This window comes from Pristiophorus japonicus, chromosome 18, assembly GCF_044704955.1.
Source record: "Pristiophorus japonicus isolate sPriJap1 chromosome 18, sPriJap1.hap1, whole genome shotgun sequence".
Classification (NCBI taxonomy): Eukaryota; Metazoa; Chordata; class Chondrichthyes; family Pristiophoridae; genus Pristiophorus; species Pristiophorus japonicus.
Window position 1 is genome coordinate 91,892,667 of NC_091994.1, and position 24,017 is coordinate 91,916,683.

General features: G+C 45.2%; 1 protein-coding gene across 2 annotated transcripts in view; it reads right to left on the bottom strand.

Moving 5' to 3' along the window:
* Positions 1-19,838, bottom strand: part of aldh4a1 (aldehyde dehydrogenase 4 family, member A1) — a 35,240-nt gene extending 15,402 nt beyond the window's left edge. For both annotated transcript variants that reach the window (XM_070860343.1, XM_070860342.1), the window contains exons 1-8: positions 19,675-19,838; positions 13,860-13,959; positions 10,007-10,099; positions 7,542-7,589; positions 5,016-5,171; positions 4,456-4,605; positions 3,968-4,042; positions 2,611-2,798 (exon numbers count right to left, since the gene is read on the bottom strand). In XM_070860343.1, the coding sequence (XP_070716444.1) occupies positions 2,611-2,798; positions 3,968-4,042; positions 4,456-4,605; positions 5,016-5,171; positions 7,542-7,589; positions 10,007-10,099; positions 13,860-13,959; positions 19,675-19,724 (860 nt within the window). In that variant the 5' untranslated portion in view covers positions 19,725-19,838. The remainder of the gene's footprint in view (positions 1-2,610; positions 2,799-3,967; positions 4,043-4,455; positions 4,606-5,015; positions 5,172-7,541; positions 7,590-10,006; positions 10,100-13,859; positions 13,960-19,674) is intronic.
* Between the last annotated feature and the right edge of the window lie 4,179 nt (positions 19,839-24,017).

The window sequence follows — 24,017 nt, forward strand, 5'->3', positions numbered from 1 at the left end:
ATTCAATTATTCTTTCTGCATCTGTCCCTGGAAAAATTCTCCAAGTGACTTACAATTGCACTTTCAAGCAGCCAACTACCTAGGCTTTGGCCTTCCATTCACCACAATAATTCTGCAGCTGTCAAACTGCTCAAGCACTTCTTCGTCTCCACCACCGATGACCTGGTCTGCAGTAAAACTTTTACTCTCACCCATCCTGGTCGTTTTCCCTCGTACGGTCCTCGCCTTCACTCCCTCCAATGCCAAGGGGCGGAGACTTCAACATATCTGGCTCAGCCATCCATAGCTAGATCTGACTGGACTACATCAAGGGCCTCATTGTCTTCTGCCAAAACCAACCAGTACTCCAGGATCTCCTTAAGCCCCTCTCCCCTGCCCCCTCACCTTCAAGTGCAAGGAGCTCATAGACTTCTTGGTCACCAAGATTGAGGCCATCCTTTATCCATTCAGCTGTCTCTGCTGTTTTCCCCCTTCCCACTCAGACAAATCTTCTCCCAAGTTCCCCACAACCTCTGACCATACTCCAACAAAACTGCTGACAAACCTACTACCCATCCCTGTCCCATACTGGTGGATATTTTAAATCAGGGGGTTCTCAACCTTTTTGCTTCCCCACATATTACCATTCCCTTACTTGGGACAGTTAATATAAATGGGAAATTATAATACTCCTTTTGGAGATTAGTTTACAAGTGCTTTATACATATTCAGATGCTCCAATTTTCAGGGAGGAGATCTTTTTAAAAAGAAAATCAAGTTCCATATTAAAGATCAGAAATGTTATGGTCTCAGAATTGCACCCTATTATGGTGGCCCTGGTTGCTGGTAACCTGCTCTATTACTTTCGGCTGCCGCTCCAGAGCCAAGGCCATTACTTCCACCTCCCTTTTTCTTTCTCTTCTCTTTACCCCTCAGTGCCTTCTCTCTACCCCTCAGTGCCTTCTCTCCCATCTCCTGCCCCTCCCGTTACCCGGTCATGCCACCTTTCATTTCTCCCCTCTCGGGTACTTTTCCCCCCCACTCCCAAATCCCTACCCCAAACCTTCATTATTCCTCAACCTTCTGACTCTCCTGCCACCAACCAAAGTTTCACAATCTCTTGTGTACAAGTCCATAGATTCCCTTTGTGCCTCTTATCGGCATTCTCTAAAGGGACCATCGAGACACTCGTCACTACCTCCTTACGAGCAGCAGCCCCAACTGCCCATCCTACTCGCTACCGACCTTCCCACCCAGCCCAATGGGGGCTAATCTTGCCAACCTCCTTTCTGTCCCACTCATCCCTCCCACCGCAGATCCCTAGGACTTTGGGGATCAACAATTACTGACCCTCTTGGCATCTTCTAGATTCTCTGTTCACTTTCGAGTAAGGCCCTTGCTAACAAAGAGGTTATTATGGATGATGGCATCGACATCATGGCCTTGATGGAAACTTGGCTCACATGATGACACCTTCCCCCTTACTGAAGGCTCCCTGCTTGGCTGTACTTGCCACTACCTGCCCTGCCTAGACCGTCGCGGTGGCAGTGTGGCTATCACAAAATCCCACTTTGATCTGCCCCCCTCCCTCTGGTATCTTCTCCTTTGAGCACCTTACCTTGTTCCACCCTTCATGGATCGCCTTTAAAATCCCCGTTCTCTACTGCCCGTGCAAGTACAAAGCCTAGTTTCACATATATTCTCTGCTTTCCTCCCTCAGTATCTGCACCGAGTGACTTCGCATCTTTGGTGATTTCAACCTCCACCTCTACTCACTTTGCCCTCTCTCCTGAGTTTACTGCCCTCCTTCAACCTCTCCCTTAATATAAACTCTCCTACCCATATTTCGCAGCCACCCCCTTGACCTCACTATCTCATGTGGCCTCTCTACTACTGTCGTCTCAATCACAGATAAGGCCATCTCTGATCACTTCTTTGTATCCTTCTCCACTCATTTCCCTTCCAACCCAACTTCATTTTGTGTCTTCCCCGCCCCCCCCCTCCAGGAAAAAAAAACAAGTCACTTACAGCAGCACTTTCAAACTCCCAGCTGTCTAGCCTTTGGCCCTCCATTTGCCACAATACTTCTGCAGCTATCAATACCGCGCAATCACAGCCTGACCACCATCATCTTCTATCCTCCATAAACTTAAGCTCATCCAAAATTCTGCTGCCTGCATCCTAACTCACAACGTGCCATTCACCCATCACCCCTGCTCGCTGACCGACATTGGCTCCCGGTCTAGCAACTCCTGGATTTTAAAATTCTCATCCTAGTGTTCAAATCCCTCCATGGCTTCTCCCAATCTCTCTATCCTCCTTCAGCCCCACAATCCTCAGAGCTCTGCGCTCCTCCAATTCTGGCCTTTTGTGCATCCACCACTCTCTTCATATCATTGGAGGGCACACCTAAAGCTGCCGTGGCCCAACTCTCTGGAATTCCCTCCCCAAACCTCTCCATTAAGCAGCTCCTGAAAACCTCTCTCTTTCATCAAGCTGTTAGTCACCTGTCCTAATGTCTCCTTTGGCTTGGTGTCAAATGGTGTCTGATAACACTCCGTTGAAGCACCTTTGGACGTTTTACTACTTAAAGCCACTATATAAATGCAAGTTGCTGTTGTCATTACTTACGGGACACTGCCGGTGAAGTTGATTCCTGCTAAGTGCTCAGAGTCCGTAACGGTATCTCCAAACATTGGCCCATCAGCTGGAACGAATTGGATGACATTCGGCGGCAGTCCGGCTTCAAGAAGTATTTTGTACACAGTGTAACTCGCAGCCATAGCAGTGTCGCTGGGTTTCCAGAGCACCACGTTACCCTAAAGCAATACCCAACAGATTGCTATTCTGCTGGAAATTCACAACACTACAATACACAAAAGAAATAGAATGTGGATATGCTCAAAGTGATAGACATCAACCCATGGCAATATATATATTTTTTTAATAACATGGGTGTCATTTTGAGAGTTCCAAGACAGGCATGGCACAGGATAAATGTAGAGTAAAATTGCTGTATGCTACACCAACCATGGAAAAGCACCAGTACTTCAGCAATGTGGACATGCTCCACACCAGCCATTCCTGTGACCGGTGAGCAAGGATCTGAATTTAGTGCTGATTTTGGATAGTTCGCTGCTGTCCGATCATATCCACTAACAAGTTAACCTGAATCCAAGCTGAATTCAAAGCCATGTCTCCAATGATAGGACAGCATTCTAATCAATTTCACTCTTATAATTCTTCTTTAGCAAACACGACGTCTACATCACCGAGCAAAGGACTCAACTCCGGTGGTATTATTTGGTCTAACTGGTGACCCAAGCCCTGTATGGGACTGAGTTCAACTGCTCCACACCTCCACCTTCGGTAACACCTTGAATGATTAATTCCCAGCTGGAAGTAGATCCGGACATTTACAAACAAGGGAACTTTAAACCATTACCAACTCAGAATATTCTTTAAAGCTGCTGACTTGATTAGTGGGTCGAGACGTGCAGACCTATTGGCCAGGACTATGTTTGGACAGGTATGTAGATTAGATTCCCATCAGTAGGAAAATAAAGAACGTTCATTTCTATAGCACCACTCGGGATGTCCCAAAGAGCTTTCCAACCAATGAGGTACTTTTTTTTTGTAAGTGTAGTCACTGTTGTAATGTAGGAAATGTGGCAGACAATTTGCACACAGCAAGGTCCCACAAAATAGTCAATGAGATAATGGCCAGATAATTTGGTTTAGTTCTATTAGTTGAGGCATAAATAAACCCGATGACCAATTGCAACAGGAAATAATCCCTTGGGTTCAGTTAGATTACATTACTGCTTGTGACTCAGTTCTTCAAAAGTTAACAAATCCATCCATTGATTTTTATGGAACTGATATTTATGAAAGCTCTTTGGATCTGTCCACAGGAGATTCCCTTATACGGAGCCCGATCCACTTTGTAAAGTTAAAAAAAAAGAAATTGCTGATCTTTGTTTCTCACCATTAGTGCTGGAGCTCCTGCCAGGTTTCCACCTATTGCAGTGAAGTTAAATGGAGAAACAGCTGCTACAAAGCCCTGGAAGAAGAGGATTAAAAAAATAAAGTGATAAAAGTGCAGTATCGGAACTCAATGCATTAAATACCATTATTGATCACTTACTGCTATACATGTGCTGATCTCAGCCAGACACGGTTGGGTGATTTTCACCATCACATGTGCAGCAAACTGGTGAAGCAGACCACCAATCTCATTATAGAACCTGCCCCAATTTCATCTCCATTGAAATCAATAGAAATTAAAATCAGATGAGCTCTAGAACAGGCGGGCAGACAGTGGGTTTGAGAATGGGCTGGCCACGACACACTGCCAGTTTACTGCATAAGAAATGAAGATATATATTACCCCCTACGATTTGATATGTTTTTAAAAAAAAAAAGACAATCTCTTGTGCCAGTCTCTCCTTTCACCTTACCCTCACATACACTCACCTCCAGGCTCCGGTACAGTGTTGTGTTGGTGCTTGGTGATTCACTGATCGGCTGTTCATGTTGAAGTTCCACCGCGTATTTAGCATTGAATCGAAAGAAGTCGATTAGTTCTGCTGCTGCATCAATCTCTGCTTGAATTACTGTTTTACCCTGAAGAAACAAAAACAAATGTCCAATATTAGTGTATTCCATCATTAGAAATTTGTAAAGATTACCGTCTTTCAGAGGAGACGTTAAACCGAGGACCTTGTCTGCCCTCAAGTGGATGTACAAGATCCCATGGCACGAATTCAAAGCAGTGGAGCTCTCCTGGTGTCATGGACAATATTTATGCCTCAACTAATAGAACTAAACCAAATTATCTGGTCATTATCTCGTTGACTATTTTATGGGACCTTGCTGTGCGCAAATTGTCTGCCACATTTCCTACATTACAACAATGACTACACTTACAAAAAAAAAGTACCTCATTGGTTGGAAAGCTCTTTGGGACATCCCGAGAGGTGCTATAGAAATGAACGTTCTTTATTTTCCTACTGATGGGAGTCTAATCTACATACCTGTCCAAACATAGTCCTGGCCAATAGGTCTGCACGTCTCGACCCACTAATCAAGTCAGCAGCTTTAAAGAATATTTGTGCTCGATCCTCGACAGGTTTAAGATCCCATTCTCTGTGGGCAGACAGTGCTGCATTAATCGCTTTGTTAATCAAATCCTGTAAAAAGGAGAGGAGGAGAATTAGTTTCTATTTCAGAGTGAAAATAACAAATACAAATGATCAATATCACTTGCATGTACATTTATTTTAAGCTAAACAGCAATCAATTGAAGAAAACAAAATTCTTGCATTCCAGATTCAGAAACGACTATTTTACTGACGTGCCATGATTGCAAAGGATTAATCCGAATGTTTGAAATAAGGAAGTGAGCAATGACCACCTCGGCTCAACAACCTTGCATTCAGCCTCTGGTTCAATTTGGTCTCCTGTAGGTCTGGACCAGTTCCCTCATTTTGAGTGGTACTACTCCAGACAGACATTCTCAGATACTCATTTCTTCACGAATAAATCTTTGAATATAGTCAAGGTCATCCGTTCTGCTAGTGGACCATGGTTACTACCCACTAACCAGAACATTGAAAACAGTTGCATACCATTTACTGCTGGTCAATGCTTTACAAAACAGCCAGAGAAATTTTAACAGCAATGCATACTCTACCAATGGCCTATGGAACCAGGACTAGCAAAGGCCAGTGTAAGAAACGAGTTTGAGTCTACTCTTCTACTTTGATCTAACAGATGGCATCCTTCCCAATGAACATCAGCTCTCCCAAACCCTGGACATTTTACTACGGATCAGACAATATTGAAGAAAATTATCTAAATTCAGTTAAGGCAAGAGATTTAAAAAAAATTTTTTTTTTTTTTTTTTTTTTTTAAATACTTCATTCCTGGGGCATGGGCAAGGCCAGCATTTATTACCCATCCCCAATTGCCCTCGAGAAGGTGGTGGGGAGCCACCTTCTTGAACCACTGCAGTCAGTGTGAAGGTACTCCCAGGGTGCTGTTAGGGAGTTCCAGAATTTTGACCCAGTGGTAAATTTCCACAGTAGGATTGCATGCAACTTGGAGGGAAATTTGCAGACGATGTTCCCATGTGCCTACTGCCCTTGTCCTAGGTGGTAGAGATCACGGATTTGGGAGGTGCTGTCGAAGCAACCTTGGAGCGTTGCTGCAATGCATCATGTGGATGGTGTGCCAGTGATAGAGACAGTGAATGTTTAAGATGGTGGATGGGGTACCAATCAAGCTGGCTGCTGTGCCCTGGATGGTGTTGAGCTTTCGTAGTGCTGTTGGAGCTGCACTCATCCAGGCAAGTGGGGAGTATTCCATCACACTCCTGATATGTGCCTCGTAGATGGTGGAAAGTCTTTGGGGAGTCAGGAGGCGAGACACTCGTCGCAGAATACCCAGCCTCTGACCTGCTCGTGGCCAGAGCATTTATATGGCTGGTCCAGTTATGTTTCTGGTCAATGGTGACCCAACCCCCAAATGTTGATGGTGGGGGATTCGTTAATGGTAATGCCGTTGAATGTCAGGGTGCTGGTGGTTAGACTCTTGCTTGTCAGAGATAAGTCGTTGCCTGGCACGAATGTTACTTGCCACTTATCAGCCCAAGCCTGAACGTCATCTTGCTGTATGCAAGCATGGACTGTTTCATTATCTGGGGAGTAGCGAATGGAACTGAATACTGCAATCATCAGCAAACATCCCCACTTCTGACTTTATGATGGAGGGAAGCAGCCGAAGATGGTTGGGCCTAAGACACTGCCCCGAGGAACTCCTGCAGCAATGGCATGGGGCTGTGATAATTGGCCTCCAACAACCACAACCACCTTTGCTTGTGCTAGGTATGACTCCAGCCAGTGGAGAGTTCCCCCCCCCCCCCACCCCGATTCCCATAGACTTCAATTTTACTAGGGCTCCTTGATGTCACACTCGGTCAAACGCTGCCTTGATGTCAAGGGCAGTCACTCTCACATCACCTCTGGAATTTGGGGATGAATGTATCCCAAAGAGGCATTCTAATGCAATAAAGAACAGGCGTGCATTTATATAGTGCCTTTTACAACCTCCGTATGTTCCAAAGCACTTCACAGTCAACAAAGTACTTTTTGATACTGTTGTAATGTCCGGAAATGTGGCAGCCAATTTGCACAGCGCAAGGTCCCAAAAACAATGAGACAAATGACCAAATAAAAGGCTTCCTTTGGTTTTGAAAATGTGGTTGGTTGAGGGATAAATATTGGCCAAGAAACAGAAGGGAAGTCATAAATGGATCTTTTACATCCATCAGCGGCAGGGGGGGGGGGGGGAGTTGGTCTAACATCTCATCAAAAGACGGCACCTCTGACAGCGCAGCACTCGCTCAGTACTGCATGGGGAGCGTCAGCCTGGAATTTGGGCTCAAGTCTCTGGAGTGGGGCCTGAACCCACAATATTCTGACTCCAGAGGCGAGAGTGCTACTCACGAGATAGATCTTAATACAGTAACTTCCAAAGTCAACAAAACATGGTCAGCTTACCTTATCAGCGTAGCAGAACTTGGCCACTTTGTGTGAATGGTTAAATGGCTAAAACAAAAAAAGACATTCTCAATTCATACGAAGACTATGTTCTGTAGCTGTGTAAAACTAAGTAAAAGAATAAATGGTCAAAAGAAAGAAAACAAGGACATTTCTGATTCATACCAATGTAAAAGAAATCAGATATTTCCTGCAACATTCATACACATGAGCGAGTCCAGTCAAAAGCAATCATCAAGGCTGTCATTTCAGATAATGAAAAATTGAAATGTGGAATTTGATCCTGAAACAGAGGTATGAATCCAGGTGTATTACGTAGAAATGATAGCACAGCACCAGGCCCAAACAGTCTATGCTCACATTATGCTCCATGCTTGCCTCCTCCCACCTTACTTCATCTCCTCTATCAACAAACTGCAAACAAAATTTGATTTAGTCACCATACTCACTACCACAGAAGGTCGGATAGATATGAAGTAACGATTTCCTCTGGTGGGAGAGCCCCGAGGAAGGGAGCATAACTTTAAAATTAGAGTTAGGCCATTTAAAAGTGCAATCAGGAAGCACTTTTTCCACAAAGTAGTGGAAATCTTGGATTCTCTTCCGCAAAAGTCCACAGATGTTGGGACAATTGAAATTTTCAATACGGAGATCGACAGATTGTTTATTAGGCCAGAGTATCAAGGGATGCAGATCAAAGGTGGGTAAATGGAGTTGTGGTACAGATCAGCATGATCGCCTCGAGTGGCAGAACAGGCTCAAGGGACTAATGGCATACCAGGAGACTATTTCCACTGGAGCAGAGAAGGCCAAGTGGAGATTGCATAAGATAATTATGAAGGACGATGGCCATTTTAATTCATCCATCCAGAAAGTCCCTATAGCCCCTCCATTTCAGCATCTAATTGCTCGTTGTATGAGTGCAAGATTTAATAGTTTCTCAGCCCTGGTATCATTCTGGAAAGTCTACAGTGTATACGATACAGCTTTAATGTACTTTTTAAAAAAAAGCAGCCAATATCAGGACACTGAGTTCAAGAGTAAATGGGTAATACATTTGTACAAAGCAATGGTTAGACCAGCTAGAGTATCCCGTTATTTTTTTTTAATTAATTGCTCTATCTACCCGCACTTAATGAATTATGTATTTGAACCTCTAGGTCTCTGTTTATCCGTACCTTTCAGGGTCTTTCCATTGAGTGTATATCCCGTTCCTTCTTTCTCCTCCCAAAATGCATCACCTCACATTCCTCTGTATTGAATGACATCTGCCACCTGTCTGACCATTTAACTAACCCATGTCCTTGCCACTGTTTGCCAAACCTCTACTTTAGTGTCAGCAACAAGTTTTGAGAACATGCGCCCTATGCGCAAGTCCAAATCATCTATGCATCAAAAACAAGTGTGAAACCAGTATACCCTGAAGGTATACCACTTCCAACCTTTCTCCAATCTGAGCAACATTCATTACCTTAACTCTTTGTTCCCAGTCAACCAATCAACTTTCTACCCATGCTGCTACGTTTCCTTACACCATACCCGATTATTTTTGTAATAAACCTCTGAAAATCCATATACACTTCATCTACTGCATTCCCTTTATGCAATCAACCACTTCAAAAAACTCATAAAATTTTACAATCAAGACAAGAGACTATCATTTCAATAGTACGCCAGGAATACTACTTGCGCTATATAGCATTTGCCCAATATTTTTGCGACTGTAAATAATTTCATTTCTAAATAAATTCGATTAACTACTATAGCCTGCACTAAGTTGGTGTCAGAGACTGAAGAGATAGTGGGAATTCTAACTGAACTCCAGTAAGCAATGTATTATTCATTAGACCCAAGGTATCGCAGCTCAGAATGACAGACATCAAAAGATTCCAATTTCAGATCAGAGTGGAGGCATTTCACTTACTGATTGACAGTAAATGAGTGTATGGAAAAAAAAACGTGTAAAAAGGTAGAAGGCAGGCCTGTATATCTCAGCACTTCAAGGATCAGAATCAAATGCCAGTAAAAGATGACAATCACGTTCACATTTCTCTTAATGAGTTATCAGTCTTTGTCTGGTTATTAATGCAACACAGTGTACATTTGCAGGAGTCATATTGAGTTCCAGTTAAATGCCCCAAGGTTTCCCATACAGGAGATATTGAGAAACCATCAGGAGGACCAAGATGACCCAGGCATCCTTTCAACCTGCTCCAGAGTGTTTGGTAAAGAATATCAAGAAAAATAAAATATTTGATTGAATAAATTAAATATTGGAGGTTTCTCAGTTAAGTTCATACGAGTTCTAAGATCAAACAGTTCAAATTTATATAGAATACAACAGAAAGAATTTTAGTGGAGTTGCTGCAGAGTGAAGCAAGTTCTACGATAAATTTCAGTCGTTCTTTGAAAAAATGTTTCATTCACATTAAATACAATGTTAATCCTTTGATACAGGTACTTACACATAGCTGGTACCGTATCTCATTGGTCCAGACAGTTTCTCCACCAACCACACAGGGGACCTCAAGTGTCTGTCCCTTCAGATCATTCAGAACCTGACAAAAAGACAATCTCATCAAATTCAAAGGACAGAGCATGGGATAGCACACATCTCATACCCAAATCGGAGATTGTTGCACTTCACACAGGAACAAAAAGCGCCACCTCAAATCTGCAACCTAATCCAGCCTTGCATCCCAGTTCAGCAGCCCCCCCCCACCCGCCCCCGGCACCTAGTCGTCTGATTCTTACCTACTCTGCATTTCCTCCCCTGCTCGCTATTCCATCATCAATTACAGGACCCTCAGCCATCATGGCCCTGCACTCTGAAATTCTCTTCCTAAACACCTACAACTTGCCACATCTCTTGCTACCTTCAAAAATCTCTTCAAAACTTCTCGACCATGTCCTCAGTTACCTTGCCTAACTCCTGGTGGAGCCAACGTAGGTCAGTGAGGACAGTGCGATGGGTGAACAGAACTTATTACAGCACAGGATATGTGCAGCAGAGTCTTAAACAAGTTGGAATTAATGCAGGTTGCTGAAAGGGAAGGCTAGCAAGGACAGCGTTAAGATTAGTTGAATGCGGAGGAAACATTGGCACGTAAAAGAGTTTCAGCAGTGGAAGCACGGAGATAGAGGCAGGCAATGTTGCGAGGTAGAAGTGACATTGATAACAGAGAGGACGTGATGTTCAGAGCTCAGCTTAGGATTGAATAGTATCCCAAGACTGTGAACAATGTTGTTCAGCCTAAGACGATGCCCAAGAGGAGGATAGAGTCAATGCCAAAAGAGCAGAATTGATGGTAGGGGACAAAGATGCTGTTGTTGAACTGGAATAAGTTTACAGCATAATTATTTGTGCTGTATAGGGTTAGCTGACTACAGTGTATACCAATAATTATTCTTCTTTGCTTTCCACTTGGCCAGGAGATAGGATTGTCACATTACCTTGCAGCTCCTCCTTTTGCTGGCAACAGTGATCAGGAATTCCAAGGAAGGCAACTCACAACCAATGTTTCAGCTAAGCTGAGCAGCCGTATGGAGATCCTGCGCAGGCCGCTCACTGCCGTTTATACAGGAGAAACCATACTTCTGCGAAAATGTGAATGGGCTGCGCAGCCAACTAAAGGACCCATGCACCAAAACAAGGGAACTTTGTTCACAACCAACAGCAACATAAGTTGGCTTTGTCAACAGAGGCAATCCTATTGGAAATCACCATCAAAAATTTCCAATACCAAGAAACCACGAGGAATTCGAGTTTCTTCTATTATAATACATTAGCAATATAGTCCGCAGATTTCATCTACTTTCTGATAACTGTCTTTGTTCCCTCATATTTGAAAGCTATCATGGATCTCTCAGCAATGAGATATCTATGGACACATTTTGACAATCAAAAAGCCATAGCTTCAGACAGTGGCTCCTCCAAGGAAAGCTGTGTAATGCCCCTGGAGAGAGCATTTGTTTCCTGTAACTGTCTCCAGTTGAATGACTTGATTTGACAGTTCATTCAGGGTGAAGGCTTGGGGAGTGATTCTTGTTTAAAAACTGAAGTTATTGCAGCTAATTAGACAAGATAATGTGGAACCTGCAGATTCTCATAATCAGAGTGAAAGAAAGGTTGGTGGGCATGTTAGAATAGATATTTCAAAATTTGACAAGGCCTCACCAGCCATTAACCCTTCGAGCTTGAGAACTGCAACGTTTTAATTCTCCAGTATCTTGTACTGCAAGTGTGTGTGTGTAATTTTAATAGTTGGCATTGTATTCTTAATTCCAACAAAAGACAATAAATACCTTTGAATTCTATTAGCTTGAGGAAATACTTATAAACTTGCAAGCAAGAACATCCATTCCCTAGCAATTTCAACCAATCTCTCTGAGGAGCAGCACTAAGGTTGTAATACTCTCAAGAGGTCAGGGGATTTCGGTGTAGTCAGCTTCTAATGCACAGCACGTCAGCAAAGCCAACCAATTTGTCATGGCACTATACTACAAGTGTAATGCTTTCAAGAGCAAAATGCTGGCTGCTAACACCCCAATAGTATGTCATGACAAATAGTTGCATGGTTCAGTTTTAATCTGGTGGCTCTACAAATGGAGGGGTTTTTTTTTTTGGCAGAGTTGGTTAGTCATCTGGTTATTGGGAGCAGATTGTTGGTAATATCTATTTGGAAGATCTATAAAAATGACTATGGGGAGGTCATTGGTTTCCAAACCGTTCATTATTGGGCCATCGACATGCTCAGAGTTACATCTGGTATTTTACGAGACCAGTTTCAATCCGCAGAGAAGCAGAAATCAGAGCCATGAAGACTGCTACTGTCTAGAGATCTAAAATAACTATCTTTTGGGCATGGGTGAGAGTCAGTTGATGAATGAACCAGGCAATGCCAGCAATGACTGTTAGAAAGAGTGGTCACCTGCTTGTTGCTTGGAGAATGGAGTGTGGTGCAGGGGAGCCTGGAGTTTTTTGGTAGCAAAGAAATAAGTAACAATCCTTAAGCAGCAAAACAAAAGACAACCCATCTTCCAAGTACTTTGTTGAGCGTTCCAGGGCTGCACATCAATAAGTTCCTTCTATTAAAGTGCAATAATAAATCAACAACCAGATACAGCACTATGTCTCGAGGGCACCACAGCTGGTGGGGGTGGGGAGTGAGAAAGGATTGGCCTTCCCACCGTGACCATACATTTTCTTGGTGGCTCATTAAGTAGAATTGACGACAGTTGGGAGAAATAAATGGTTTCGTGCTCACTAAAGGGATGAAGGGAAGCAGTTAGGAGAATTTTTCTTTTCATACACAGGAAGTTGTTAAGTCAAGGAATGTGGTGCCAGGAACAGTGGAAGCAGAATCCATAAAAGCTTCCAAAAGGGAAGTAGATAATTATTTGAAAAAGGGTATAAGGAAAGTACAGGAGAATGGAACGAAGTGGATAGTCAGCACAAGCCCGATGGATCCAATAGCCTACCTCTTGCTGTAAAATGTGATTCTAAGCACTGCCCATTGGAAATGAGCTCACTCAGACAGTCCTACTCAACTGACTTTTGGAAGCTGTGGGATGGGAGGCATCTTGAGCATCAATCATAAAATTAGAAAAACAGAATGCAGCAGAAATAATCTGATATGGTCATGTAGCGGCTATGGCAGTGGACTATCAACTTAGAACGGCAAGTTGTGAAAATGGATTTAACTTGTGGGTCAGTACCAGACCAAGAATCGTGACATGCGCTGTCTTCTCAAACACCCAACAAATGCGGTTCCGACAGGGGACCACTCCCACCCTACACGGTTGACTCTAAATGTTCTCTGAAGTGCCAGTCATTCCAGTGTTCAAAAATAGGGAAAAAGAATTAGCAGTGACAAGAGCACCATCGCCATACAGACTGCAGCGCTTCAAGAAGGCAGCCCACTGACATCTTCACGGGGAAACTAGGGATGGGTAATAAAATGCAGCCTTCCCAGCAACACCTAAATTCCCAGAACTAGTAAAAAAAAAAACACCCAGTGTAATGACGATAGCGTAAAAATCCATTGCGGACAATGCTGCAGTAAACCCTGCTGGACCGACGGCATTGATGCCAAGAGGCTGACCATGAGAAGGTTCACAGATCCGCATATACATTTATTCAGGTCAGTGTGCGAAGATGCATCTCTTTCTGAAAGCAGTACCATTGTTCGGCTTATCGCTTTGTTCATCTGGCTGCAATATTGAAGCAGTTTTTGTACTTCTTGTTGGACTTGTAAAACATTTGCAAAGAAGAATGAATACATGATTATTTTTGTTAAGTAAAGCTTATGACCAGACCTTCTCTAGGGCTTGCCGTTCGGAGCTTCCTGCTTTGAATTCCAGGATCGGTTCATTCTTCACAGCTACGGCAGCCGTGTGTTGGAACTGGAACCGGAACCTGCAACAAACAGTTACAGATTTTTTTTTAAAAATATCAAACCATAGGCCAATCATTAACATTTAAACAAAAAAACAAAATGAACTCAGCTCCATATCACAAAGTAAATACTATGAAAGACCAGTTGTACAGCTTTATCTGCATTGGATACTTGAACTGTTCAATTATTTTTCTTTATATACAGATGAACAGCGAGGCACTGATAATACAAGCTCCATAGACCCTCGCGGTTGAGTGTCAAAGACCTTTGTAAGGTTGGCGCTGCTCCCTGCATTTTTCCTGCAGCTGTCACCCTGCAAAGCTCATGTCCATTGTGCCCTGTAGGGGACGAAATCCACACGGTGACCCCGGGAGGAGCTCCTCGGCCACAGTGAGAAGACAGTTGAGGACGACTCTAGCGTCAACTTTCCCAGTGGCTGATGATAGGGAGATTCCTCGAATTGCTGCAGTCGGACTTGTCCTCTTTTTTAAAGATGGTCATGATCACTGCATCTCTGAGATCTCCCGGCATGCTCTCCTTCCTCCAGATGAGAGAGATGAGGTCATGGATCCGTGACAACAGCGCCTCTCCGCCATACTTTAGCACTTTAGCAGGGATTCCATCCGCTCCCATAGCCTTGTTGTCCTTGAGCTGTCTTATGGCTTTTCCTACCTCATGCAACATTGGGGTTCCACTGAGGTGGTGGCGGGTCGCATGCTGCGGGATGGAGTCGAGAACATTCGAGTCAAAGGCAGAGTCTCGATTGGCTAACATCCCCTGCATTAAAGCACTGACCACACTCGATCAGGCCACATAGTTCGCATGACAGACACGAGACTCCCAAAGCAAGTGCGCGACGCGGAGCTCCTTCACGGCAAATGAGCCAAAGGTGGGCAGAGGAAACGTTACGTTACGAGAACACCCTCAAAGCCTCCCTGATAAAGTGCAACATCCCCACTGACACCTGGGAGTCCCTGGCTAAAGACCGCCCTAAGTGGAGAAAGTGCATCCGGGAGGGCGCTGAGCACTTCGAGTCTCAACACCGGAGAGCATGCAGAAATCAAGCGCAGGCAGCAGAAAGAGCGTGCGGCATACCAGTCCCACCCACCTCTTCCCTCAATGACTATCTGTCCCACCTGTGACTCTCGTATTGGACTGTTCAGTCACCAAAGAACTCATTTCAGGAATGGAAGCAAGTCTTCCTCGATTCCCAGGGACTGCCCATGATGATGATGATGATGATGATTACAAGCATAGGCAGCTTTACTCTCTAAAATTTTGACACACTGGTCAAGCTTTCAGAAGGTGCATCTCTATTATTTCAGGACCATGCATTGGTCCCAGTCATCACTATAAAGTCCACCTAACTGCTCATCACCTAACCAATTGGTTTCTTGCTGGGTCAGATTGTTTTACATAGAAATTACAACATGGAAACAAGCCATGTTGGTGTGTATCCTTCAAATGAACAGTGTTTGAATCCCACATGCCTGTCCCATCCCCATGTCCCTTTATACCCCTCTCCTTCAACCACCCATCTAAATCGCAGACATGCTCTCTGCTTCACCCACTGATTTTGGGAGTGCGTCACACATGCCTCACCACTTGGTCACAAACCTTTTATACTGAATCTTATATCTGTGTCTACTCGTTCTAGACCCCTCAGTTTCTGGAAACAGTCGATTTCTATCTAGTCAATCCCATCCTTCATTTTAAACACTGCTCTTCAGCCCCAATATCAAAATGCCTGGAAATGTTGTCTGCTAAACATCAAAGCTGGTCATTTCATTTTACGACCGATTTTAAAAGCATCATATATTGATTAGTTCACTCTTAGGTTGAATTATTAACCAGATAACATCCAATCATTGATGCCAGCCAAAACTCAGCAGTCTGTGTCCTAACTCGAACCAAGTCCTGTTCACCCATCACCCCTGTGCTGGTTGGCTTACATTGGCTCCCAGTTAAGCAATACCTGGATTTTAAAATTCTCATCCTCGTTTTTAAATTCCTCTGTGACCTCACCCGACCTCCACCTTCCCCCCCGAACTCCGGCCTCTTGAGCATTGAGCACCTATGATTCACTCTCGCTCTCGCGCTCCCCCTCTCCATGTTGTCGAATTTTGCTTTATAATGCTCTTGTGAAGCGGCTTGACACTTCACAGGACCACTACATTAAAGGCGCTATATAAATACAAGTTGCTGTGTAGCAACAGCTTCTTTTTCACTATAGTTATAAGAGCCTAAACACAACTGGCAAAGGGGTTATGGTCTTGCACATTGAAAAAATATTTCTTACTGTTCACTTAAATGGGTGTGGAAGAAAGAATCTATGAATCCATGGCTTATGGTAAAGGGAAGGGTTAAATTCTGTTTTTGCTATATTTAAAGAAATAATAGGACTAGAACAACACCCACACTTTTTAGTCTTGAAACTTAGAAATGTAATTAAATGGCTATCCGGTATTAAAAGGGAGTCTCCTGATATTCTGCTTATCAGACTGTGAACAGGGAGAAACTATGCAAGGACAGATAGAGTGTGTGCCTCCCGAGACGACCTTTGTACTCACGGAACTAATGAATAAGATTCCTTTTCTATTTCTGTATTCTATTTCTGTATAAAGATAGGGACAATTTGCTTGTACAGGAGAGTTTTCTGCCTTGGTACGGTCCAAGCAGGCTCTCCGAGATATCTCGCTTTTTAAAATAAAATTCTCTCGAAGCACGACTCTGAAAGCCTCCGCCCGAGTTAATTTAACTTAAAAATTTCCTCGACAATGGGACAACAGTGATCAAGAAAGGAGTGATCCATCTTCGCTTCCTCAAATCCAAGGGACACCGACCCAAGCTTATTTGGCACACATGTTTAGCAATTCTTTGCCATATCAGATTGAACCACATCAAGCACTATCAGGCCTCATTCTCTGCCAAAACCACCCTCTATTCCAGGACTTTCCTGGAGAGCAAAGATAACTCCCAGCCATGTCCTTAAAATCCTCTCCCTTACACTCTCCACTCAACTCCAACAAGAGCATGTCAGCTTTTTAAAAAAAAACTAACATTGAGACACTGTTCAGCTGCCCCATGCCACTTCACCCCTGGACCAGAAAGCCAAACCTCCCCCAGGCTTCCCCCTGCCCTCCAAGTTTCTCACCTATTTCCCCATATGCCCTCTTTGAGCTCATCAGGGGACCCGTTTCCATGACCCCATTCCCTTTAAACTGCTAACTACCCAACTTTCCTTCCACACCTGCATGCTGGCTGACATTGTAAATGTTTCCCTTTCAAAACAGCAGCCGTCAGATCAAAAAAAGCTGACCTGTCTTTGTACAATACCACCCATTTCCAACCTCCTTTCCTCTGCAAAGCTCCTGAACAAATGATCACCTCCCAAATCAGTATCCATCGTTCCCCCAACTCCACATTTGAATCTCTAAAAAAAAAATCAGATTTTCAGCTCTGCCCCAACACTGTAGTGGCTCCAATCAAATTCACAAAAGGACATACTGTGGCGGAGTGTGGTGCCCTTTCCCTCCTGGTCCGCTCTGCAGCTTTCGACAGATTCTCCTCACGCTGTACAGCTGAGCGGGACTGCCCTCGCTTGATTCAACTCTTACCCATCAAATCGTAGCCAGAGTATCAACAGCAATGACTTCTCTTCCACACCATTACCTCCAGAGTCACACCAAGGTCTAGGCTTTGTCCAATCCTCTTCATCATTAGTAACAACATCTGAAGACATTAGGGTCAGCTTCCACATATACATTGACACCGAACTCTACCGCACACTTCTCGGGACTCCTCCCCAGTCTTGGAAGAGCCCCAATCCGCTCCGTATAAACATTGGGAAGGCGGAAGCCATCATCTTTGGCCTCCACAAAAACTCCTTACCCTTGCCACTGATTCTATCCCCCCCCCTCCCAGAAAGTCTCAAGTTAAACCAGACTGTTTGCAATCTCAGCACCCTATTTGACCCCGACTATTCCAACGCTCTCCTGGCCATCCTCCCATCACCATAAACTTCAGCTCATTCAACACTCACTGCCCGTGTCCTAACCCACGTCAATTCCCGCTCACCCACCCTCACTGATCTACATTGGCCCCCTAACAACTCAAATTTTAAAATTCACATCATATTTAAAACTTGTGGTTTTACCCTTCCATTTCCTCAATCCAATCATAGGCAGTCCCTCAGAATCGAGGAAGACATTTTTCCACTCCTGAAGTGAGTTCTTTGGTGGCTGAATAGTCCAATACGAGAGCCACAGACTCTGTCACAGGTGGGACAGGTTTGCCACACGCTCTTTCCACTGCCTGCGCTTAATTTCTGCATGCTCTCGGCGTTGAAACTAGAGTTGCTCAGCGCCATCTCGGATGCACTTCCCCCACTTAGGGCGGTCTTGGGCCAGGGAGTCCCAGGTGTCAGTGGGGATGTTGCACTTTATCAGTGAGGCTTTGAGGGTGTCCTTGTAGCGTTTCTGCTGCCCACCTTTGGCTTGTTTGCCATGAAGGAGCTCAGAGTAGAGCACTTGCTTTGGGAGTCTCGTGTCTGTCATGCAGACTATGTGGCCTGCCCAGCGGAGCTGATCGAGTGTGGTCAGAGCTTCAATGCTGGGGATGTTGGCCGGAGTGAGGATGCTGATGTTGGTGTGCCTGTCCTCCCAAGGGATTTGTAGGATCTTAGAGATATCTTTGGTGATATTTCTCCAGCAACTGGAGGTGTCTACTGTACATGGTCCATGTCTCTGAGCCATACAGGAGGGCAGGTATTACTACAGCCCAGCAGGTATTACTACAGCCCGGTAGACCATGAGCTTGGTGGCAGTTTGGAGGGTCTGGTCTTCAAACACTCTTTTCCTCAGGCGACTGAAGGCTGCACTGGCGCACTGGAGGCAGTGTTGGATCTCGTCGTCGATGCCTGCTCTTGTTGATAGGAGGCTCGAGATATGGGAAGTGGTCCACGGTGTCCAGGGCCGCGCCGTGGATCGTGATGACTGGGGGGGGGGGGGGGGCAGTGCTGTGTGGTGAGGACAGGCTGGTGGAGGACCTTTCTCTTATGGATGTTTAGCGTAAGGCCCATGCTTTCGGATGCCTCAATAAATACGTCGACTATGTCCTGGATTGCGGCCTCTATATGTGTGCAGACGCAGGCTGTCCATTTCCTACATTACAAGTGACTACCGTCAAAAAAAAGTTCATCGTTAGCTTTAAAGCACTTTGGGACAACCGGTGGTCAAGAAAGGCACTATATAAATGCAAATATTTTTCTTTTCCCCTATCTCCCTCCATCCATAACACTCCTTCCCACAGAATCTGACCTCTCGACCCACCCGCCAGCCACACATTTAAATTCCCTCCCACGCCATTCGGTCCTCCATGAAATTCCTCTTCGACCAAACTTTCCATCACTCCTCCAAAGATCACTTTTGTTGGCTCAGTGTCCGTGTTTTGGCTGTGCTTCTGTGTACGACCTTGAGATCTGGGAGCAGGGCTGGTGGGAGCTCAGTGAAGGGTAAATGCTGGCAGCGACTGGTTGGGCCGAATGGCCGGTCCTTCCCGTGGTGCAACTTCCCAGTATCTCCCTGTAGCGAGTGGATTCCCCACTGCCCGCACCGGAACATGGTTCTGGGAGAGGACCTATTCCTTTCCCGCCCGCTGACCGGCCCGCCGCCTGCTCCCAGCGCCCGCTGACCGGCCCGCCGCCTACTCCCAGCACCCGCGGACCAGAGACTCACCCCGCGTGGCTCCTAGCTAGAAGCCGCCTGAGACTCAGCATGGTGGCCATTGCGGTTGGTCGGGAGTTAACTCACAGGCCGGGAAGACAGCGACTGTCGGGGTCAGTCCTTCACTCCCTCAGGTTACCAATTGTTTTTGACGCCGATTATATTTAGACGCCGCCCCGCGTGATAAATGCGGAAACACGTGCATTGAGGGCCGAATCGCATCGACCAATAGAATTCGCGTTTTCATATCAGCAGCCAATAAGAAACGCGGATACAAAACCCGCCGCCCTCAGTGGGTCAGAAAGTCACCGAGCGGGTGGGAGCGCTGGACCCGGACCCGACCAATGGGAAGCGCGGACCCGGACCCGGACCCGACCAATGGGAAGCGCGGACCCGGACCCGACCAATGGGAAGCGCGACCCTGCTGCTGCCTCAGCCTATCCGCTGCTGAAACCTTCCTCCATGCCTTTGGTTATCTCTTCCCTTGACCATTCTAGCGCTCTCCTGCCCGACCTCCCAGCTTTCACCTTATGTAAACTGGAGCTCACCCAAAACTCTGCTGCCGTGCCTTCAGCAGCCTCGGCCCTACGCTCTGGAATTCCCTCCTTAAACCGCTTCGCATTTCTATCTCTCGTTCCTCCTTTAAGACACACTTCCTGATATCAAGACTTTCTGTCCTGATAGCTACTTAATGTGGCTTGGTGTCAAATTTTGTTTGAGAACGCACTTATGAAGCGCCTTGGCTCCTGTCATGGTGCGGGTGTTGTGTATGTCCTTGCAATCCCTCGCTAGAACGATGATGTAGTTAAAATCCACGGCACGGCCTTGGACAACGTGGACCACTTTCCATACCTTGGGAGCCTAGTGTCAGCAAGGGCAGACATTGACAACAAGGTCCAACACTGCCTCCAGTGTGCCAGCACAGCCTTCGGTCACCTGAGGAAGAGAGTGCTCGAGGATCAGGCTCTCAAATCTGGCACCAAGCTTATGGACTACAGGGCTGTAGTGATACCTGCCCTTCTGTATGGTTCAGAGACGTGGACCCTATACAGTAGACACCTCAAATCGCTGGAGAAATAGGACCAATGATGCCTCCGCAAGATCCTGCAAATCCCCAGGGAGGACAGACGCACCAACGTCAGTGTTCTCGATCAGGCTAACATCCCCAGCATCGAAGCACTGACCACACTCGACCAGCTCCGTTGGGCGGGCCACACTGTCCACATGCCCGACACAAGACTCCCAAAGCAAACGCTCTACTCAGAACTCCTACATGGCAAGCGAGCCCCAGGTGGGCAGAGGAAACGTTTCAAGGATACTCTCAAAGCCTCCCTGATAAAGTGCAACATCCCCACTGACACCTGGGAGTCCCTGGCCAAAGACCACCCTAAGTGGAGGAAGAGCATCCGGGCAGGCGCTGAGCACCTCGAGAGCATGCAGAAAACAAGCGCAGGCAATGGAAGGAGCGTGCGGCAAACCAGACTCCCCACCAACCCTTTCCTTCAACGACTGTCTGTCCCACCTGTGACAGAGACTGTCATTCCCGTATTGGACAGTACAGTCATCTGAGAACTCACTTTTAGATTGGAAGCAAGTCTTCCTCGATTTCGAGCGACTGCCTATAATGAAGTGTCTCAGGTGTTTTACTACGTTAAAGGCGCTATATAAATACAAGTGTTCTGATAAAGATAGATAAGATGCACCTGCTGTGCACCTCAGACTTTCAATGATGGGGTAATGCCTTGGTACAACATTAGTTTTTATACATATAATTAGAAATCATATCCATTTAATCAATTTATTATCTAAATCAAGATTACAACAGTCAATAAAACAAATCTAACAAAAAAAATCACCCACAACATTTACCATTGTACAAGAGCCATGGTTATCAAAGGCAGTGCCTATAAGAGACATTGAACAAAGTTGCACGCATGAGAAATCCTAGTTTCAGCAATGGGGATGGTGACTTCTGGAAGTAGGACAGGAGAACACTGATTTAACCCCAACTATACTGTTAATGTTGGGAAGAGTTTGATGCATCAGTGGGTGCCATTGCATTGGAGGGTTCAGAATCTGGTGAAATGGAATTGATGTATTTCTATCATTTGAGTTGCTTTCTTCCTTTTAGTAAATTACAGTAGCAGTGCCAGTTGGTATAAAGCTTAAGATTGAGGAGATATATAGCATTTTAGGTGAAACCAACAAATTGGTTTCTGGAATATTGGCAACATTTTACTTCTGCACTCTCATCATCTTAACCCCATAGTGCTTCTTGAAAGTCTCTGTACAATTCATAAAGTATTTGTCAGCCTGTGTCTCTGCGAGAGACAAATCGCGTTTTCGATGAATGAAGAACTTTTTTGTTGAAGCTCAACTGTTCCAATAATGCATTAAAAGGAAAAATCATATTTATTCTCATTTGAATGCAACACTGCAATTAGAAATGAGAACCCTGATATACAAATATATTAATGTCAAATTGTTAAATTTAAAACAAATATCCTGACCTCAAAGAAAAAAACATGACATTTTTTTCAAATTTCTTTCAACTTCAGCCAGTCGTACCGAGTGGATGATCCATATCAGCCTCCTCCTGAGGTCCCCACCGTCACAGAAGCCAGTCTTCAGCCAATTCAATTCACTCATGTGATATCAAGAAATGGTCAAAGACGTTCTTTGGTCTTGCCGAAACTTGCTGGTCTTCCAGAGCAAGGAGGTGTCCACGTCTGCATGTTGCAGACTGGCGCAATCCAAGATCCAGGATTACGTGCTGAGGGACGCACTTAAAATTGGTGCAGCCGCCGCAAAGGCACGGTGGGGAAGGGCCACAGTTTAAAGCCCTTCTGCCACGGTAAACCCTGGGGCAGGAAGCAGTACAAAACTCCCCTCGGGCTGTACTTGTAACTTCTTTTTTGTGTACATGGAGCACCATGATCAGTAAACACCTATGTAGTGCCATGTACATTGCAAGGTCTGTTTCGTAATGCACGTTGAAAAGAAAAAATGTAAATGTATCGTTACCCATTCCGTGTACTGTATAGTGACACATGTAATGTAATTTGTCGAATGTACTACAATGTATCCCATATTGTACCAAATTGTACTTGAAATGAAAAGCAAGGAAATGTATCGAACGGAACTGCCGTTGGGATTGCTGACCGCAGCTAAATGTACTGAACTGCTTTTGAATGTACTGTACAAATTTTTATATGAATAAAGTATATTTTGACATTTTTTTAAAAATCAAGAAATGGCTCAGCGCATTGGATACAGCAAAGGCTACGGGTCCTGACAACATCCCGGCTGTCGTGCTGAAGACTTGTGCTCCAGAACTAGCTGTGCCTCTAACCAAGCTGTTCCAGTACAATATTGGCATCTACGTGACAATGTGGAAAACTGCCCAGGTATGTCCTGTCCCACAAAATGCAGGACAAATTCAATCCAGCCAATTACCACTCCATCAGTCTACTCTCAATTATCAGCAAAGTGATGGAAGGTGCCATTGACAGTGCTATCGAGCAGCACTTACCAATAACCTGCTCACTGATGCTCAGCTTAGGTTCCGCCAGGACCATTCAGCTCCAGACCTCATTACAGCCTTGGTTCAAACAGGGACAAAAGAACTGAATTCCAGAGATGAGGTGAGAATGACTGCCCTTGACATCAAAGCAGCATTTGACTGAGTGTGTCATCAAGGAGCACTGGTAAAATTGAAGTCAATGGGAATCAGAAGGTGGGGGGGGGGGGGGGTGGGGGGAAGCTCTCCACTGGCTGGAGTCATACCTAGCACAAAGGAAGATGGTTGTGGTGGTTGGAGGTCAATCATCCCACCCCAGGACATCGCTGCAGGAGTCCCTCAGGGCAGTGTCCTCGGCCCAACTATCTTCAGCTGCTTCATCAATGAACTTCCCTCCATTACAAGGTCAGAAGTGGGGATGTTCACTGATGATTGCACAGAGTTCAGTTCCATTCGCTACTCCCCAGATAATGAAGCAGTCCGTGCCCGCATGCAGCAAGACCTGGACAACATTCAGGCTTGGGCTGATAAGTGGCAAGTAATATTTGTGCCACATAAGTGCCAGGCAATGATCAAATCTAACAAGTGAGCATCTAACCACCGGCATTACCATCACCGAATCCCCAATCATCAACATCCTGGGGGTCACCATTGACCAGAAACTTAATCTGGACCAGCCACATAAATACTATGGCAACAAGTGCAGGTCAGAGGCTGGGTATTCTGTGGCGAGTGTCACACCTCCTGACTCCCCAAAGCCTTCCCACCATCTACAAGGCACAAAACAGGAGTGTGGTGGAATACTCTCCACTTGCCTGGATGAGTGCAGCCCCAA